Raw genomic sequence first — 22,079 nt, 5'->3', positions numbered from 1 at the left:
CACTTTGACATTATAGGTATTGTGTGTAGACCAATAACACAACATCTCAATTTAATCCATTTAACACGCAGGCTGTAACAGCAACATAATGTGAAACAAAGTAAAGCGGTGTGAACCCTTTTCTGAAGACACTGTAACATGCCATAAAGGCAACAATAACAAAATAGTGCGTTTGAAGTATTAGCACAAGGGGGGTAGTAAACTCTAATCTACCGTCTGATCCAATGTCCAAAGTACATCTGAATCCCGTGGAGCAGCTATCTGTGGCTGAGAGAGGTGACAATAGAAACCTCAAGTCCAGAGCCATGGAAGAAGAAAAGGATTTGGGGAAACCTTTGGAAGAGAGGAGAGGGGTAAGCCAATGACGTTATATTGTGATGAATATCCCAAAATGATGTTATGTTGTATACTTTGATGTTGGATTTTTTTATAATAAAAAAAAAAATGTTTTATTATGCTTAGCATGTTACTAAATAGGAAACATAACTACTGCATGAAAAGTGTTAGCAATAAGGTAGGAAATGTGTGTTTATTTGCAGATTGTGATAATTCCCACAGTATCACATTTTAAGGTATGACCCAGGTGCAGACAGTGTTGAAGAAACTAAAGCTTATTATTTTAACAGGGACAGGCAAACAACAGGTCAAAGGCAGGCAGGGGTCAATAATTCAGAGAGGGTGTAAGTCACCGGAACAGCAGGTAGGCTCAGGGTCAGGTCAGGCAGAGGTCAGTAATACAGAGTAGTGGGGCGAAGGTACAGAACAGCAGGCAGGCTCAGGGTCAGGGCAGGCAGGGGTCAATAATTCAGAGTAGTGGGGCGAAGGTACAGAACAGCAGGTAGGCTCAGGGTCAGGTCAGGCAGAGGTCAGTAATACAGAGTAGTGGGGCGAAGGTACAGAACAGCAGGCAGGCTCAGGGTCAGGGCAGGCAGAGGTCAATAATTCAGAGAGGGTGTAAGTCACCGGAACAGCAGGCAGGCTCAGGGTCAGGTCAGGCAGAGGTCAGTAATCCAGAATAGAGGCAAAGGTACAGAATGGCAGGCAGGCTCAGGGTCAGGGCAGGCAGGGGTCAATAATCCAGAGAGGGTGTAAGTCACCGGAACAGCAGGCAGGCTCAGGGTCAGGGCAGGTCAAAACCAGGAAACTAGAAAACAGGGACTTTACTGTAGCAAAGACAGCAGCAAGGAAAACCGCTGGTAGGTTTGAACGAACAAAACGAACTAGCACAGACAGACAGAAAACACAGGTATAAGTACCCAGGGGGTAAATGGGGGAAGATGGGCGACACCTGGGGGTGGGGTGGAGACAAGCACAAGGACAGGTGAAACAGATCAGGGCGTGACACTACAGTACGTTCTCCTTTTTCACGTGACAGAAGCTGACCGTTGTCCTGACGTTGGCTACCCTCGTATCTGCCTTTGGATCATCCTTCCAGTATGGATACAATGTGGCTGTGATCAACTCTCCATCTGTGGTAATTTATACCACACTGAATTTATCTGAAGTTTAAAAAAATGAAGTAATACATTCATTTCAATATAATCTATTTCCCTGATTAAACTGCACTGAAACTTCACATTTCTAACTATTGTATTTGGGCTAAATTTAATTTAATTGTTGTGTTCACACGTAATCTATTTTTTTGTAAAAAAATAGCTATTTTGACCTCACTGGGACTTCCTGTATAAATACAAGTTAAATACAATAAAAATCTGTCTTTGTCCAGTTCATACGGCAGTTCTACAACAGTACCTACGTGGGTCGTTACGGCCGACCCATGGAGGACAGCTTCCTCACCCTCCTGTGGTCCCTGTCCGTTTCCATGTATCCCCTGGGAGGGTTCTTTGGCTCACTGATGGTGGCCCCGCTCGTCAACAAACTAGGAAGGTAATGACTGGTTATTAAAGATGTATTAACTGTCTATACACCCAAATAAGTATCCGTTTTTTAAACTGAAATACAACTGGAATAGGCTTGCAAATGATCTACATTTATATACATACATACATACATACATACTATAGCTAGCTTTGATCGTCATGAAATACTATTTTTGTTTATCTCTAATGAAAAAAATTATTGTCTGACAGGAAAGGCACCCTCCTCTTCAACAACATCTTCTCCATTGTTCCTGCTGTGATGATGGGAGTGAGCGAGATCGCTAAGTCATATGAGATCATCATCGTGGCTAGGGTTATAGTGGGGATCTGCGCAGGTCAGCAAAAAAAAACAACCTCTATCACACTAATTTTGATCACATTTAATGGACAGAAAAGTTTGTATATCTTATCTCCTTTAATATTTTCTTATCTTTACAAACTTTTATTCAAGAACAACATATACTTTGAATTCGTAGCTATATGTATGTGAACTGTGGCAGTTTCTAATTAAACTTCATTAATAACGAAATAAATAAATAAAGCAATCTCCCAAGGCGAGTGGCGCAGAGGTCTAAGGCACTGCATGTCAGTGCTAGATGTGTCACTCCAGACCCTGGTTTGATCTCGGGCTGTATCACAACTGGCAGTGATTGGGAGTCCCGTAGGGTGGTGCACAATTGTCTGGGTTCGGGGAGGGTTTGGCCAGGGGGGCTTTACTAGTAGGCCGTCATTGTAAAATAAGAATTTGTTCTTATTAACTGACTTTCCTAGTTAAATAAAGGTTAAATAAAGGTTAAATAAAGGTTACATTTTTTTTAAATGACCTTATTTATTGATCAATCAGATGCTAATTGAAATGCTAACATGCATTCTCTGTCGTCACCCTTCCTCTAGGTCTTTCGTCCAACGTGGTGCCTATGTACCTGGGTGAACTCTCTCCTAAGAACCTGAGAGGAGCGATCGGCGTCGTACCTCAGCTCTTCATCACCATCGGAATCCTCAGTGCACAGGTGTTAGGCATCAGGAGCATTCTGGGAAACAGCACAGGTAGGGCAGCCTCGAGCGGAGGTTCCACAAAATATTCTGGTACACAACGCCACATTGATATCAGGGAATTCTGGGGGATCGCGACTAATTGAAAAAGTCACGTTTTTAATGTCACACCACCCAACCCAACCCGAAGTTTGGGAACCACCGGCCCCGAGGTTAGAGAGGTTGACCTGTAGCTGGAGAGTTTGTAGCTCAATAAGGTGTGTGTGTGTCCTGTCCTCTCCCCAGGCTGGCCTCTCATGCTGGGTCTAACAGGTATCCCTGCCCTGATAGAGCTGTTTCTGCTGCCGTTCTTCCCAGAGAGCCCCAGGTACATGCTGATCCAGAAAGGAGACGACAAGACCGCCCGGAGAGGTAACACACCTGACATTTCATTTCAAGACCTGTGCCATTTTCATGTTAAATGAATGTTAAATCCAGGAGAGAGAAGAAAAACTTTACAGAAAGATAACATGACAAACCTTTACAGATTAAATGAGGTATTGCACAGATTAATAATAAAAAATAAAAAAAGAGCATAAAGGCAACAAAAATATACAGCAAATTGATAAAACATTTACATTATCATTTGAATAAGATTTAGAAAGACAATTTAGGAACAATGTAGTGTTGTCAACAGACAGACAGACAGACAGACAGACAGACAGACAGACAGACAGACAGACAGACAGACAGACAGACAGACAGACAGACAGACAGACAGACAGACAGACAGACAGACAGACAGACAGACAGACAGACAGACGCACGCGACAGGTAGCGTTGGGCCAGTTACCAAAATGTCGCTGATTGGAATCCCCAAGTTGACTAGGTGAAAGATCTGCCAATTTGTCCTTGAGCAAGGCACTTGAGGGGGGATAGATAAATAATGCTTGGTTGGTTGGTTGATTGACTGACTGATTGATTGATGAGGAGGTTGTGCGTTCCTCTCCCTCAGCGCTGCAGCGTCTACGAGGCTGGGAGGATGTGGACGGAGAGATGGATGAGATGAGACTGGAGCACCAGTCAGAACAAGCCGAGGGCCGCCTGTCCGTCCTCAACCTCCTGTCCCTCCGCTCCCTGCGCTGGCAGCTCATCTCCATCGTAGCCATGAACATGGGTCAACAGCTGTCTGGGATCAACGCGGTAAAACATGCGTATGAGACCAGAAGACCTGAGCGAATGGCTTTAGATCAGCGGGCTAACACAGTCAAATGTGTATGAACATGAGTAGCTGTCTGGGGATCAATGAGGTAAGGTGTAACCATAGAGATGTACAGAGAACTCTAGTGGCCGAAAGCCTGTTTTAGCATGGGCAGCGCCATTCAGGACTTTCACCATTTTGAAGTAGTCAATTGGGTGGGACTTCCTTTGGGTTAAGGATCACATAATTCCATCCAGAGCATCAGGAGGGATCAGCCAATTAATTATACTTGTGGGAAAACATTTCATAACTGCAGGTGGCAGTAAATCACCAACTTTGTCTTTATACCTGTTCAAACACCCTCCAGATGACAGTATGCACCCTTTCAGTTTGTTTACCAACTCATAGAAATAGTAGAAGAAGAAAATGGACTACTTCAAAATGGAGATGGCCTCAATGGCGCTACCTGCGCTCTCACAGACGCCCTAATGGGACAGATACAACGATGCAATCTCTATACGTCTCTATGTGTGTAACCAACCGGGATTCAAACCCAGGTTTCCTGAGTACCACAAGACAGTGTTATCCCGCTGAGCTAATGCTAAGGTAAGCTACCGCAAGGGAGCTAACGCAAGTCTTCAGGTCTGGGACAAGTTTATTCCTCACACAAGCTTGGTCCCCTGAACCATCTGCATTACAGATCCACTAATGTTGATTCTGAATATTATATGGATCGGATGACCCTCTAGTGGGAGAAATCATTATTTTGGCTAGGGTTGCAAAATTCCGGTTACTTTCCCAAAAGTCACAGGTTTTCCATAAATCCTGGATGGAAGATTCCCTGAATTGGGAGGGAATAAGCCAGGAATCCGGGAATCCTCCAACCAGGATTTTTGGAAAACCTGGGAATCTTGGTAAAGTTCCCAGAACCCTAATTTTGTCATTAAATTATCTGAAGCTAGAATCCTGTCTCTCCTCTCCTCAGATATACTACTATGCTGACAGTATCTACAGCTCAGCGGGAGTCAAGGAGAGTCACATCCAGTACGTCACAGTTGGAACTGGGGCTGTCAACGTCTTCATGACCATCACCGCGGTATGAAATACCCTCTCTCCCGTCTCCAACACTGTACTAAAGGGCTCAGTTCACCGCGGTACGAAATACACTCTCTCCAGTCTCCAACACTGTACCGAAGGACTCAGTTCACCGCGGTACGAAATACCCTCTCTCCAGTCCATACCCTCTCTCCCGTCTCCAACACTGTACCGAAGGACTCAGTTCACAGCGGTACGAAATACCCTCTCTCCAGTCTCCAACACTGTACCGAAGGACTCAGTTCACCGCGGTACGAAATACCCTCTCTCCCGTCTCCAACACTGTACCGAAGGACTCAGTTCACCGCGGTACGAAATACCCTCTCTCCCGTCTCCAACACTGTACCGAAGGACTCAGTTCACCGCGGTACGAAATACCCTCTCTAACACGGTACCGAAGGACTCAGTTCACCGCGGTACGAAATACCCTCTCTCCCGTCTCCAACACTGTACCGAAGGGCTCAGTTCACCGCGGTACGAAATACCCTCTCTCCCGTATCCAACACTGTACCGAAGGGCTCAGTTCTCCGCGGTACGAAATACCCTCTCTCCCGTCTTCAACACTGTACCGAAGGACTCAGTTCAATTGAACACACATTTGAAGTACTGTAAAACACATAAGGCTGGGTTTACACAGGCAGCCCAATTCTGATCTTTTGCCCAAATATTGACAAAAGAGCTGATCTGATTGGCCAAAAGACTAATTAGTGGGAAAAGATCAGAATTGGGCTGCCTGTGTAATGCAGCCATAGACTCACAAGTAAATGCTTCCAGTTTTCAGGAGTCACCTCTGACCTTTCCTTCATGTTTGGAGGAATGTGGCTCAGTTGGTAGAGCATGGCGCTTGCAACGCCAGGGTTGTGGGTTCATTCCCCACGGGGGGACCAGGATGAATATGTATGAACTTTCCAATTTGTAAGTCGCTCTGGATAAGAGCGTCTGCTAAATGACTTAAATGTAAATGTAAAATGTTTGTGACTGTGGTTCAACAGGTGTTCATTGTGGAGGCCGCAGGCAGGAGGCTGCTCCTCCTCATTGGGTTTGGGATCTGCTGTGTGTCCTGTGCTCTCCTCACTGTGGCACTCACCTTCCAGGTAAGCTACACTGCACCCTTCATAGTGCCCTACTTTGGACCAAAGCCATTGGGTCTGGTCCAAATTAGTGCACACTATGATCAATAGTAGTGCACTAGGCATATATAGTAAATCTGGTGTCGTTAGAGACATACTACAACAGCTGCAACTACCATAACACCAGCCAAACACTACAAGCTATAACTACAACTCCCATAACACCAGCCAAACACTACAACCTAAAACTCCAACTCGCATACCACTAGCCAAACACTACAACCTAAAACTCCAACTACCATAACACCAGCCAAACACTACAAGCTATAACTACAACTCCCATAACACCAGCCAAACACTACAACCTAAAACTCCAACTCCCATAACACCAGCCAAACACTACAAGCTATAACTACAACTCCCATAACACCAGCCAAACACTACAACCTAAAACTCCAACTACCATAACACCAGCCAAACACTACAAGCTATAACTACAACTCCCATAACACCAGCCAAACACTACAACCTAAAACTCCAACTCCCATAACACCAGCCAAACACTACAAGCTATAACTACAACTCCCATAACACCAGCCAAACACTACAAGCTATAACTACAACTCCCATAACACCAGCCAAACACTACAACCTAAAACTCCAACTCGCATACCACCAGCCAAACACTACAACCTAAAACTCCAACTCCCATAACACCAGCCAAACACTACAAGCTATAACTACAACTCCCATAACACCAGCCAAACACTACACCAGCCAAACACTACAAGCTAAAACTCCAACTCCCATAACACCAGCCAAACACTACAACCTAAAACTCCAACTCGCATACCACTAGCCAAACACTACAACCTAAAACTCCAACTACCATAACACCAGCCAAACACTACAAGCTAGAACTCCAACTCCAACTCCCATAACACCAGCCAAACACCACAAGCAAAACTCAAACTCCCATAACACCAGCCAAACACTACAAGCTAAAACTCCAACTCCCAAAACACCAGCCAAACACTACAAGCTAAAACTACAACTCCCATAACACCAGCCAAACACTACAACAGCCAAACACCACAAGCAAAACTCCAACTCCCATAACACCAGCCAAACGCTACAAGCTAAAACTACAACTCCCATAACACCAGCCAAACACTACAACAGCCAAACACTACAAGCTATAACTACAACTCCCATAACACCAGCCAAACACTACAAGCTAGAACTCCAACTCCCATAACACCAGCCAAACACTACAAGCTATAACTACAACTCCCATAACACCAGCCAAACACTACAAGCTATAACTACAACTACTATAACACCAGCCAAACACTACAAGCTAGAACTCCAACTCCAACTCCTATAACACCAGCCAAACACTACAAGCTAGAACTCCAACTCCAACTCCCATAACACCAGCCAAACAACACAAGCAAAACTCAAACTCCCATAACACCAGCCAAACACTACAACAGCCAAACACCACAAGCAAAACTCCAACTCCCATAACACCAGCCAAACGCTACAAGCTAAAACTACAACTCCCATAACACCAGCCAAACACTACAACAGCCAAACATTACAAGCTATAACTACAACTCCCATAACACCAGCCAAACACTACAAGCTAAATCTCCAACTCCCAAAACACCAGCCAAACACTACAAGCTAAATCTCCAACTCTCATAACACCAGCCAAACACTACATCAGCCAAACACTACAAGCTAAAACTCCAACTTAATATCCCCTAAAGCCTTTAGTGTGAATGCTTTATTGCACCTGCAGTGAATACCGGTAACGTGATACTTAGTTTACAGAATTATAGTCCCATAAATCAGGTATCCACCAGTTGGCACAGGACCAGACTGAGCTGAGGGCCTAAGAGTTCAACCCTGGGAGCAGTGGTGGAGGGGATCTACTTGGGTTGGGAGCAGTGGTGGATGGGATCTACTGGGGATGGGATCAGTGGTGGAGGGAATCTACTGGGGCTGGGATCAGTGGTGGAAGGGATCTACTGGGGCTGGGATCAGTGGTGGAGGGAATCTACTGGGGCTGGGATCAGTGGTGGAGGGGATCTACTGGGGTTGGGATCAGTGGTGGAGGGGATCTACTGGGTATGGGATCAGTGGTGGAGGGGATCTACTGGGGCTGGGATCAGTGGTGGAGGGGATCTACTGGGGTTGGGATCAGTGGTGGAAGGGATCTACTGGGGCTGGGATCAGTGGTGGAGGGGATCTACTGGGGATGGGATCAGTGGTGGAGGGGATCTACTGGGGATGGGATCAGTGGTGGAGGGGATCTACTGGGGTTGGGATCAGTGGGGGAGGGGATCTACTGGGGCTGGGATCAGTGGTGGAGGGGATCTACTGGGGATGGGATCAGTGGGGGAGGGGATCTACTGGGGCTGGGATCAGTGGTGGAGGGGATCTACTGGGGCTGGGATCAGTGGTGGAGGGGATCTACTGGGGATGGGATCAGTGGTGGAGGGGATCTACTGGGGATGGGATCAGTGGGGGAGGGGATCTACTGGGGATGGGATCAGTGGGGGAGGGGATCTACTGGGGTTGGGATTTAGAGAGAAATAAAGAGAGATATAGAGAGATACAGAGAGATATAGAGAGTTATAGAGATAAAGAGAGATATAGAGAGTTATAGAGAGATATATAGAGATTTAGAGAGATATATAGAGATATATAGAGAGATATAGAGAGTTATATAGAGCTGTAGAGAGAACGAGGAAGTGAACAGCTGTAAATACAGCTGGTTTATAATAACAGCCCCAGTTTTGTTGACACACAGGAGAGTACGGAGTGGATGCCCTACGTTAGCATCGCCTGTGTCATCGTCTATGTTGTTGGACACGCCGTCGGACCTAGTAAGTCACCCTCATCTGTGGTCAGACACTGTAATGGTTTGAATATTCAATTGCCTTTCAAACATGCGATATGCAGTATAATAACATGTCAAAAACATGTAATTACATAATGTCAGGTTCTGGTGCATATAGAATACATACCATCTATACTGTAGCATTCGCTGTTGCATATAGAATACATACCATCTATACTGTAGCATTAGCTGTTGCATATAGAATACATACCATCTATACTGTAGCATTAGCTGGTGCATATAGAATATATACTATCTATACTGTAGCATTAGCTGGTGCATATAGAATACATACCATCTATACTGTAGCATTAGCTGGTGCATATAGAATACATACCATCTATACAGTAGCATTAGCTGGTGCATATAGAATACATACCATCTATACTGTAGCATTAGCTGGTGCATATAGAATATATACTATCTATACTGTAGCATTAGCTGGTGCATATAGAATACATACCATCTATACTGTAGCATTAGCTGGTGCATATAGAATACATACCATCTATACTGTAGCATTAGCTGGTGCATATAGAATACATACCATCTATACTGTAGCATTAGCTGGTGCATATAGAATATATACCATCTATACTGTAGCATTAGCTGGTGCATATAGAATACATACCATCTATACAGTAGCATTAGCTGGTGCATATAGAATACATACCATCTATACTGTAGCATTAGCTGGTGCATATAGAATACATACCATCTATACTGTAGCATTAGCTGGTGCATATAGAATACATACCATCTATACTGTAGCATTAGCTGGTGCATATAGAATACATACCATCTATACAGTAGCATTAGCTGGTGCATATAGAATACATACCATCTATACAGTAGCATTAGCTGGTGCATATAGAATATATACTATCTATACTGTAGCATTAGTCACAGACCAAATCAAATCAAATGTATTTATATAGCCCTTCTTACATCAGCTGATATCTCAAAGTGCTGTACAGAAACCCAGCCTAAAACCCCAAACAGCAAGCAATGCAGGTGTAGAAGCACGGTGGCTAGGAAAAACTCCCATGAAAGGCCAAAACCTAGGAAGAAACCTAGAGAGGAACCAGGCTATGAGGGGTGGCCAGTCCTCTTCTGGCTGTGCCGGGTGGAGATTATAACAGAACATGGCCAAGATGTTCAAATGTTCATAAATGACCAGCATGGTCAAATAACAATAGTTACAGTAGTTGTCGAGGGTGCAACAAGTCAGCACCTCAGGAGTAAGTGTCAGTTGGCTTTTCATCGCCGATCACATAGACCACGTGTCTGTTCCCATAAGTCCTATTCCCAGTGAGTACAGAGATGATGTTGCTCTAACGTAGACCTGTCACTAGTCTCTAACGTAGACCTGTCACTAGTCTCTAACATAGACCTGTCACTAGTCTCTAACATAGACCTGTCACTAGTCTCTAACGTAGACCTGTCACTAGTCTCTAGCATAGACCTGTCACTAGTCTCTAACGTAGACCTGTCACTAGTCTCTAACATAGACCTGTTACTAGTCTCTAACGTAGACCTGTCACTAGTCTCTAACGTAGACCTGTCACTAGTCTCTAACATAGACCTGTCACTAGTCTCTAACGTAGACCTGTCACTAGTCTCTAGCATAGACCTGTCACTAGTCCCTAACATAGACCTGTCACTAGTCTCTAACATAGACCTGTCACTAGTCTCTAACATAGACCTGTCACTAGTCTCTAGCATAGACCTGTCACTAGTCCCTAACATAGACCTGTCACTAGTCTCTTACGTAGACCTGTCACTAGTCTCTAACATAGACCTGTCACTAGTCTCTAACATAGACCTGTCACTAGTCTCTAACGTAGACCTGTCACTAGTCTCTAACGTAGACCTGTCACTAGTCTCTAACATAGACCTGTCACTAGTCTCTAACATAGACCTGTCACTAGTCTCTAGCATAGACCTGTCACTAGTCTCTAACGTAGACCTGTCACTAGTCTCTAACATAGACCTGTCACTAGTCTCTAACATAGACCTGTCACTAGTCTCTAACATAGACCTGTCACTAGTCTCTAGCATAGACCTGTCACTAGTCTCTAACATAGACCTGTCACTAGTCGCTAACATAGACCTGTCACTAGTCTCTAACAAAAACTGGTCACTAGTCTCTAGCATAGACCTGTCACTAGTCTCTAACATACACCTGTCACTAGTCTCTAACATAGACCTGCCACTAGTCTCTAACATAGACCTGTCACTAGTCTCTAACATAGACCTGTCACTAGTCCCTAACATAGACCTGTCACTATCTCTAACATAGACCTGTCACTAGTCTCTAGCATAGACCTGTCACTAGTCTCTAACGTAGACCTGTCACTAGTCGCTAACATAGACCTGTCACTAGTCTCTAACATAAACTGGTCACTAGTCTCTAGCATAGACCTGTCACTAGTCCCTAACATAGACCTGTCACTAGTCTCTAACATAGACCTGTCACTAGTCTCTAACATACACCTGTCACTAGTCCCTAACATAGACCTGTCACTAGTCTCTAACATAGACCTGTCACTAGTCTCTAACATAGACCTGTCACTAGTCTCTAACATAGACCTGTCACTAGTCTCTAACATACACCTGTCACTAGTCTCTAACATACACCTGTCACTAGTCTCTAACGTAGACCTGTACCTGTCACTAGTCTCTAACGTAGACCTGTCACTAGTCGCTAACATAGACCTGTCACTTAGTCTCTAACATAAACTGGTCACTAGTCTCTCAGCATATACCTGTCACTAGTCCCTAACATAGACCTGTCACTAGTCGCTGAACATAGACCTGTCACTAGTCTCTAACATACACCTGTCACTAGTCTCTAACATAAACTGGTCACTAGTCTCTAGCATAGACCTGTCACTAGTCTCTAACATAGACCTGTCACTAGTCCCTAACATAGACCTGTCACTAGTCTCTAACGTAGACCTGTCACTAGTCTCTAACATAGACCTGTCACTAGTCTCTAACGTAGACCTGTACTAGTCTCTAACATAGACCTGTCACTAGTCTCTAACATAGACCTGTCACTAGTTGCTAACATAGACCTGTCACTAGTCTCTAACATACACCTGTCACTAGTCTCTAACGTAGACCTGTCACTAGTCGCTAACATAGACCTGTCACTAGTCTCTAACATAAACTGGTCACTAGTCTCTAGCATATACCTGTCACTAGTCCCTAACATAGACCTGTCACTAGTCGCTAACATAGACCTGTCACTAGTCTCTAACATACACCTGTCACTAGTCTCTAACATAAACTGGTCACTAGTCTCTAGCATAGACCTGTCACTAGTCTCTAACATAGACCTGTCACTAGTCCCTAACATAGACCTGTCACTAGTCTCTAACGTAGACCTGTCACTAGTCTCTAACATAGACCTGTCACTAGTCTCTAACATAGACCTGTCACTAGTCTCTAACATAGACCTGTCACTAGTCTCTAACATAGACCTGTCACTAGTCTCTAACATAGACCTGTCACTAGTCTCTAACATAGACCTGTCACTATTCTCTAACATAGACCTGTCACTATTCTCTAACATAGACCTGTCACTATTCTCTAACGTAGACCTGTCACTAGTCTCTAACATAGACCTGTCACTAGTCTCTAACATAGACCTGTCACTAGTCTCTAACAGACCTGTCACTAGTCGCTAACATAGACCTGTCACTAGTCTCTAACAGACCTGTCACTAGTCTCTAACATAGACCTGTCACTAGTCTCTAACGTAGACCTGTCACTAGTCGCTAACATAGACCTGTCACTAGTCTCTAACATAAACTGGTCACTAGTCTCTAGCATAGACCTGTCACTAGTCCCTAACATAGACCTGTCACTAGTCTCTAACATAGACCTGTCACTAGTCTCTAACATAGACCTGTCACTAGTCTCTAACATACACCTGTCACTAGTCTCTAACGTAGACCTGTCACTAGTCTCTAACATACACCTGTCACTAGTCTCTAACGTAGACCTGTCACTAGTCTCTAACATAGACCTGTCACTAGTCTCTAACATAGACCTGTCACTAGTGTCTAACATAGACCTGTCACTATTCTCTAACATAGACCTGTCACTAGTCTCTAACATACACCTGTCACTAGTCTCTAACATAGACCTGTCATTAGTCTCTAACATAGACCTGTCACTAGTCTCTAACATAGACCTGTCACTAGTCTCTAACGTAGACCTGTCACTAGTCTCTAACATAGACCTGTCACTAGTCTCTAACGTAGACCTGTCACTAGTCTCTAACATACACCTGTCACTAGTCTCTAACAGACCTGTCACTAGTCTCTAACATAGACCTGTCACTAGTCTCTAACATAGACCTGTCACTAGTCTCTAACAGACCTGTCACTAGTCTCTAACATACACCTGTCACTAGTCTCTAACATAGACCTGTCACTAGTCTCTAACATAGACCTGTCCCTAGTCTCTAACGTAGACCTGTCACTAGTCTCTAACATAGACCTGTCACTGGTCTCTAACAGACCTGTCACTAGTCTCTAACGTAGACCTGTCACTAGTCTCTAACATAGACCTGTCCCTAGTCTCTAACATAGACCTGTCCCTAGTCTCTAACGTAGACCTGTCCCTAGTCTCTAACGTAGACCTGTCACTAGTCTCTAACATAGACCTGTCCCTAGTCTCTAACGTAGACCTGTCACTAGTCTCTAACATACACCTGTCACTAGTCTCTAACATAGACCTGTCACTAGTCTCTAACATAGACCTGTCACTAGTCTCTAACATAGACCTGTCACTAGTCCCTAACATAGACCTGTCACTAGTCTCTAACAGACCTGTCACTAGTCTCTAACGTAGACCTGTCACTAGTCTCTAACATAGACCTGTCACTAGTCTCTAACGTAGACCTGTCACTAGTCTCTAACGTAGACCTGTCACTAGTCTCTAACATAGACCTGTCACTAGTCTCTAACATAGACCTGTCACTAGTCTCTAACATAGACCTGTCACTAGTCTCTAACATAGACCTGTCACTGGTCTCTAACAGACCTGTCACTAGTCTCTAACGTAGACCTGTCACTAGTCTCTAACATAGACCTGTCACTAGTCTCTAACATAGACCTGTCACTAGTCTCTAACGTAGACCTGTCACTAGTCTCTAACATAGACCTGTCACTAGTCTCTAACATAGACCTGTCACTAGTCTCTAACATAGACCTGTCACTAGTCTCTAACATAGATCTGTCACTAGTCTCTAACATAGACCTGTCACTAGTCTCTAACATAGACCTGTCACTAGTCTCTAGCATAGACCTGTCACTAGTCTCTAACGTAGACCTGTCACTAGTCTCTAACATAGACCTGTCACTAGTCTCTAACATAGACCTGTCACTAGTCTCTAACATAGACCTGTCACTAGTCTCTAGCATAGACCTGTCACTAGTTGCTAACATAGACCTGTCACTAGTCTCTAACATACACCTGTCACTAGTCTCTAACGTAGACCTGTCACTAGTCGCTAACATAGACCTGTCACTAGTCTCTAACATAAACTGGTCACTAGTCTCTAGCATATACCTGTCACTAGTCCCTAACATAGACCTGTCACTAGTCGCTAACATAGACCTGTCACTAGTCTCTAACATACACCTGTCACTAGTCTCTAACATAAACTGGTCACTAGTCTCTAGCATAGACCTGTCACTAGTCTCTAACATAGACCTGTCACTAGTCCCTAACATAGACCTGTCACTAGTCTCTAACATAGACCTGTCCCTAGTCTCTAACGTAGACCTGTCACTAGTCTCTAACATAGACCTGTCACTAGTCTCTAACATAGACCTGTCACTAGTCTCTAACATAGACCTGTCACTAGTCTCTAACATAGACCTGTCACTAGTCCCTAACATAGACCTGTCACTAGTCTCTAACAGACCTGTCACTAGTCTCTAACGTAGACCTGTCACTAGTCTCTAACATAGACCTGTCACTAGTCTCTAACATAGACCTGTCACTAGTCTCTAACATACACCTGTCACTAGTCTCTAACATAGACCTGTCACTGGTCTCTAACAGACCTGTCACTAGTCTCTAACGTAGACCTGTCACTAGTCTCTAACATAGACCTGTCACTAGTCTCTAACATAGACCTGTCACTAGTCTCTAACATAGACCTGTCACTAGTCTCTAACATAGACCTGTCACTAGTCTCTAACATAGACCTGTCACTAGTCTCTAACATAGACCTGTCACTAGTCTCTAACATAGACCTGTCACTAGTCTCTAACATACACCTGTCACTAGTCTCTAACATAGACCTGTCACTAGTCTCTAACAGACCTGTCACTAGTCTCTAACGTAGACCTGTCACTAGTCTCTAACATAGACCTGTCACTAGTCTCTAACATAGACCTGTCACTAGTCTCTAACATAGACCTGTCACTAGTCTCTAACATAGACCTGTCACTGGTCTCTAACAGACCTGTCACTAGTCTCTAACGTAGACCTGTCACTAGTCTCTAACATAGACCTGTCACTAGTCTCTAACATAGACCTGTCACTAGTCTCTAACATAGACCTGTCACTAGTCTCTAACATAGACCTGTCACTAGTCTCTAACATAGACCTGTCACTAGTCTCTAACATAGACCTGTCACTAGTCTCTAACATAGACCTGTCACTAGTCTCTAACATACACCTGTCACTAGTCTCTAACATAGACCTGTCACTAGTCTCTAACATAGACCTGTCACTAGTCTCTAACATACACCTGTCACTAGTCTCTAACATAGACCTGTAACTAGTCTCTAACATACACCTGTCACTAGTCTCTAATGTAGACCTGTCACTAGTCTCTAACATAGACCTGTCACTAGTCTCTAATGTAGACCTGTCACTAGTCTCTAACATACACCTGTCACTAGTCTCTAACAGACCTGTCACTAGTCTCTAACATACACCTGTCACTAGTCTCTAACATACACCTGTCACTATCTCTAACGTAGATGCAAACTAGCCACTTCAGAAATACATTCATTAAAAATAACCTCTGTAATCGCTATCGTGCTAGCTACTACTTTGTGTTTGGGGTATGAAGAAGCGAATAACGCAGTGACGTACTTCGTACAGACGTGTTAAGCCTGGAACATCGCAACATTGTGGGAGGCAATCCGGGATGTCTAACCTCTAACCTCTGTCCCAAGGTACTATTCCCTACGTGGTGACCACAGAGATGTTCCGCCAGTCGTCCAGACCAGCAGCCTTCATGGTGGCGGGGTCGATCCACTGGCTGTCCAACTTCACTGTGGGACTGGTGTTCCCCTTCATGGAGGTCAGTGCTCCAAGCAGGAAAGAAGCCATTTTGATGTCAACAAAGAGAGATTCTGGAAATATTGTTTATAGTTAAACAAGCCATTTTGATGTCCATAACAGTCTCAGTAGTGTTTTTGGACCATTTGTATTTGTATGTATTTTGTATTTATTATGGATCCCCAGTAGCTGCTGTCTCTTCCTGGCGTCCAGCAAAAATTATGGCAGTAATATACATTATAATACAATTTTTAAACATTCAAATACATTTTACAACAGATTTCACAATACATTAAGTGTGTTCCCTCAGGCCACTACTCTACTACTACACACTGTCCAGGTGTGTGTGTGTGTATAGTGTGTATGCTATGTCAATACATACAGGAGTCAACCTCTTATGTTTCACCGAGTCGTGGCTGAACGACGACATTAATAACATACAGCTGGTGGGTTATACACTCTATCGGAAAGGATCGAACCGCAGCCTCTGGTAAGACACGGGGCGGGGACCTATGTATAATTGTGAACAACAGCTGGTTGTTCTCATGGTAAGTTGTAGACCACACTATCTACCTAGAGAGTTTTCATCTGTATTTTTCGTAGCTGTCTACATACCACCACAGACCGATGCTGGCACTAAAACCGCGCTCAATGAGCTGTATACCGGCATAAGCAAAGAGAGGTGGCGCTCCTAGTGGCCGGGGACTTAAATGCAGGGAAACTTAAATCGGTTTTACCTCAATTCTATCAGCATGTTAAATGTGCAACCAGAGGAAAAACAACTCTAGACCACCTTTAATCCACACACGAGATGCATACAAAGCTCTCCCTTGCCCTCCATTTGGCAAATCTGACCATAATTCTATCCTCCTGATTCCTGCTTGCAAGCTAAAATTAAAGCAGGAAGCACCAGTGACTTGGTCTATAAAAAAGTGGTCAGATTAAGCAGATGCTACAGAAATGTTTTGCTTGCACATACTGGAATATGTTCCGGGTTTCTTCCAATGGCATTGAGGAGTACACCAAATCAGTCACTGGCTTCATCAATAAGTGCATTGATGACGTCGTCCCCACAGTAACCGTACGTACATACCCTAACCAGAAGCCATAGATTACAGGCAACATTCGCACTGAGCTAAAGGGTAGAGCTGCCGCTTTCAAGGACTCTAACCCGGAAGCTTATAAGAAATCCCGCTATGCCCTCCGGCGACCCATCAAACAAGCAAGGCGTCAATACAGGACTAAGATCGTCTTCACTGACATTTTCAACCATTCCCTGTCAGAGTCTGTAATACCAACATGTTTCAAGCAGACCACCATAGTCCCTGTGCCCAAGAACACTGAGGTAACCTGCCTAAATTACTACCGACCCGTAGCACTCACGTCTGTAGCCATGAAATGCTTTGAAAGGCTCGTCATATCTCACATCAACACCATTATCCCAGAAACCCTAGGCTCACTCCAATTTTCATACCACCCCAACAGATCCACAGATGATGCAATCTCTATTGCAATCCACACTGTCCTTTACCCACCTGGACAAAAGGAACACCTGTGTGAGAATGCTATTCATTGACTACAGCTCAGCGTTCAACACCATAGTGCCCTCAAAGCTCATCACTAAGCTAAGCTAAGCGTTGCAGTGATTTCATACTCTGTAGTAGTTGACGTGTATAGTGTTTAGTCATCCACATACATAGACACACAGGCTTTACTTAGAGTCAGTTGTCATGACATTGCCCTGTTGGGTGAGGTTTATGAGCCCCATAAATACCTTTTCTCCTTTTCTCTCCACTCTACAGAATGGACTCTTGGAAAGCCCTTTGTTAACACAGAGAGAGTATGGTAACATCAAAAGGATGGGGAATGGAACAATATTTCTGTAATCCAACCAGTTGAAAATATCCGTTGGTACTTAAAGAATATGATGTCAGATCAGTTGTCGTCTGAGACATTATTACTGATGATAGGACGGCATAAATTGTATCTTTGAAAGTCGACACATTCTAGTTATCAGATTCACATGCTATTGTTGTGCAATTTAAATGTTTAAATATGAAAATATTTGTGAAAAGATTAAATGTAATTTTTGATTCTAAATGAGAGAACTGTTTTCATAAGTAAAATATGCTCACTCAGTGGCCACGCCCAAGCGAACAGACATTGGTTGAGAACTATGAAACACGTTCTTCCCTCCCTCCCTCCCTCCCTCCCTCCCTCCCTCCCTCCCTCCCTCCCTCCCTCCCTCCCTCCCTCCCTCCCTCCCTCCCTCCCTCCCTCCCCCCCTACCTACCTACCTCCCTACCTACCTACCTACCTATCTCTCTACCTCTACCTCTACCTCTACCTCTACCTCTACCTATCTCTCTACCTCTGCCTCTACCTCTACCTATCTCTCTACCTCTACCTCTACCTACCTCTCTACCTCTACCTCTACCTCTACCTATCTCTCTACCTCTACCTATCTCTCTACCTCTACCTATCTCTCTACCTCTACCTATCTCTCTACCTCTACCTCTACCTATCTCTCTACCTCTACCTATCTCTCTAACTCTACCTATCTCTCTACCTCTACCTATCTCTCTACCTCTACCTCTAACTCTACCTCTACCTCTACCTCTACCTATCTCTCTACCTCTGCCTCTACCTCTACCTATCTCTTTACCTCTACCTCTACCTATCTCTCTACCTCTACCTATCTGTCTACCTCTACCTCTAACTATCTCTCTACCTCTACCTCTACCTATCTCTCTACCTCTGCCTCTACCTATCTCTCTACCTCTACCTCTACCTATCTATCTACCTCTACCTATCTCTCTACCTCTACCTATCTATCCACCTCTACCTATCTCTCTACCTCTGCCTCTACCTATCTCTCTACCTCTACCTCTACCTATCTCTCTACCTCTACCTATCTCTCTACCTCTACCTCTACCTATCTCTCTACCTCTACCTCTACCTATCTCTCTACCTCTGCCTATCTCTCTACCTCTACCTCTACCTATCTCTCTACCTCTACCTATCTCTCTACTTCTACCTCTACCTCTACCTCTACCTCTACCTATCTCTCTACCTCTACCTCTACCTATCTCTCTACCTCTACCTCTACCTCTACCTATCTCTCTACCTCTACCTATCTCTCTACTTCGACCTCTACCTATCTCTCTACCTCTACCTCTACCTCTACCTATCTCTCTACCTCTACCTCTACCTATCTATCTACCTCTACCTCTACCTATCTGTCTACCTCTACCTCTAACTATCTCTCTACCTCTACCTCTACCTATCTCTCTACCTCTACCTCTACCTATCTCTCTACCTCTACCTCTACCTATCTCTCTACCTCTACCTATCTCTCTACCTCTACCTCTACCTATCTCTCTACCTCTACCTCTACCTATCTCTCTACCTCTACCTATCTCTCTACCTCTACCTATCTCTCTACCTCTACCTCTACCTATCTCGCTACCTCTATCTCTACCTATCTCTCTACCTCTACCTATCTCTCTACCTCTACCTCTACCTATCTCTCTACCTCTACCTCTACCTATCGCTCTACCTCTACCTCTACCTCTACCTATCTCTCTACCTCTACCTATCTCTCTACCTCTACCTATCTCTCTACCTCTACCTCTACCTATCTATCTACCTCTACCTCTACCTATCTCTCTACCTCTACCTCTACCTATCTCTCTACCTCTACCTCTACCTATCTCTCTACCTCTACCTCTACCTATCTCTCTACCTCTACCTCTATGTCTCTACCTCTTTATGTCCATCTCCAGAGATACCCGAGCACCAATGGTTTCATTATCAGTACAGTACCGTAGAGTATATAAGTTGTTATGTCCAGGAGTTGTGTGTGACCTGAATGTCTTCCTCTTCCTGTCTGTGTTTCTATCTCTGCCCTCCAGAGTGGCCTGGGCTCCAACAGTTTCATCATCTTCTGCTTCATCTGCTTGGCGACTCTGTTCTACATCTGGCTGGTCGTCCCGGAGACCAAGAACAAGACCTTCCTGGAGATCAGCCAGATGTTCGCTCACAGGAACCAGGTGGAGATACAGGTGGGAAATGCTCCGTTGAAACCAGAGACCGGAGACGGCAGGGAAGATGACGCGTTCAAGGCCACTGCCTTCTAAAGGAGGAGGATTAAGGCCATTTATTTAAGGACTCTGTTTGAGAGGAAAAAAGGAGAAGAACAAAAAACAGGTTGTTCTGTTTGAAGGTTGACAGACTGGACCGGAACCACTTGGTGTGATCTGTATTTATTAAATTATACGCCCAATGCAGACGTTATTATGTCAATACCAAATCATTTCTGGGTAACAGAAAAAAGTTTAAACAGCAATGAATCCCTTTGAAAGTGGCTTGTGTCAATGTTGACTACAAAGTGTAAACAGGATAGTTTACACTTTAAACAGCAATGAATCCCTTTGAAAGTGGCTTGTGTCAAAGTTGACTACAAAGTGTAAACAGGATAGTTTACACTTTAAACAGCAATGAATCCCTTTGAAAGTGGCTTGTGTCAAAGTTGACTACAAAGTGTAAACAGGATAATTTTGGTCATAAAGTCAGTCTCGTCTGAAATGGCGTTTGGAACATCTGTGCATCACAACAGGAACATTAAGGTTGGGTTTTGATTTGACGATGATCCATTTGCCCACTAACATGTGGTGAACAGCTGTGGTGATTTCTCTCTATCCAATAGCATAGACAATGAGACAGACCTGCCAAGCAGCTCTGACTTTGTTTACATAAGACAACATGTCACACGTTTGTTTTACTTGAGAAATACCGTACCAAACACCTTCGTTAGATGTCAAATTGAGCAACTAAAACATTCTCTGCAAAACTTTAAAATGTGTTAAAGATTTCTTGTTTGAGTTGCGGAATCTTACATCTAACGAAGGTGTTTGGTACGGTATTTCTCAAGTAAAACAAACGTGTGACATGTTGTCTTATGTAAACAAAGTCAGAGCTGCTTGGCAGGTCTGTCTCATTGTCTATGCTATTGGATAGAGAGAAATCACCACAGCTGTTCACCACATGTTAGTGGGCAAATGGATCATCGTCAAATCAAAACCCAACCTTAATGTTCCTGTTGTGATGCACAGATGTTCCAAACGCCATTTCAGACGAGACTGACTTTATGACCAAAATTATCCTGTTTACACTTTGTAGTCAACTTTGACACAGGAATAACTGTGTTTGACTCAAATCAATGACATACAGGCCGCCTTTAAAGGGATTCATTGCTGTTTAAAGGGATTCATTGCTGTTTAAAGGGATTGATTGCTGTTTAAAGGCCTGTTACCCAGAAATGATTTGGTATTGACATCATACCGTCTGCATTGGTCGTATAATTTAATAAATACAGATTACACCAAGAAGTCACAGTCCAGTTATCTTAGTTTCACTCTGAAGATCGTGAGGAAGTGAAATAGGCTTCCTACAGTATCTCATGGGGGACAAACATAATTAACCAAACGCGGAATCGGTTAGGAAACACACCTCTAAGACTATAAAGTAGTGCACTGGCCCTTTATTAGTCCTTATTTAGCAAACCGATAGTCTGTAGCGCGGGCAACAATACCTGTATACACCCCCTCCCCTTTAAGTCCCTTACTGTAATA

At 44.0% G+C, this 22,079-nt stretch overlaps 1 protein-coding gene across 1 annotated transcript; it reads left to right on the top strand.

Moving 5' to 3' along the window:
• Nucleotides 1-305: 305 nt before the first annotated feature.
• slc2a5 (solute carrier family 2 member 5) lies at nt 306-20,758 on the top strand. The gene is made up of 12 exons (XM_071373173.1): nt 306-353; nt 1,376-1,474; nt 1,727-1,887; nt 2,091-2,215; nt 2,775-2,927; nt 3,159-3,284; nt 3,868-4,055; nt 5,039-5,149; nt 6,141-6,242; nt 9,040-9,115; nt 16,341-16,468; nt 20,361-20,758. Exons 1-12 carry the CDS (start codon nt 306-308, stop codon nt 20,583-20,585), a joined length of 1,542 nt encoding a protein of 513 aa, XP_071229274.1. The 3' UTR covers nt 20,586-20,758.
• The last annotated feature ends 1,321 nt before the right edge of the window (nt 20,759-22,079 follow it).

The sequence above is a fragment of the Salvelinus alpinus genome, chromosome 28, assembly GCF_045679555.1.
Source record: "Salvelinus alpinus chromosome 28, SLU_Salpinus.1, whole genome shotgun sequence".
Lineage (NCBI taxonomy): Eukaryota > Metazoa > Chordata > Actinopteri > Salmoniformes > Salmonidae > Salvelinus > Salvelinus alpinus.
Note: the sequence above shows the minus strand (reverse complement) of the source record. Positions and strands in the feature narration are given on the sequence as shown.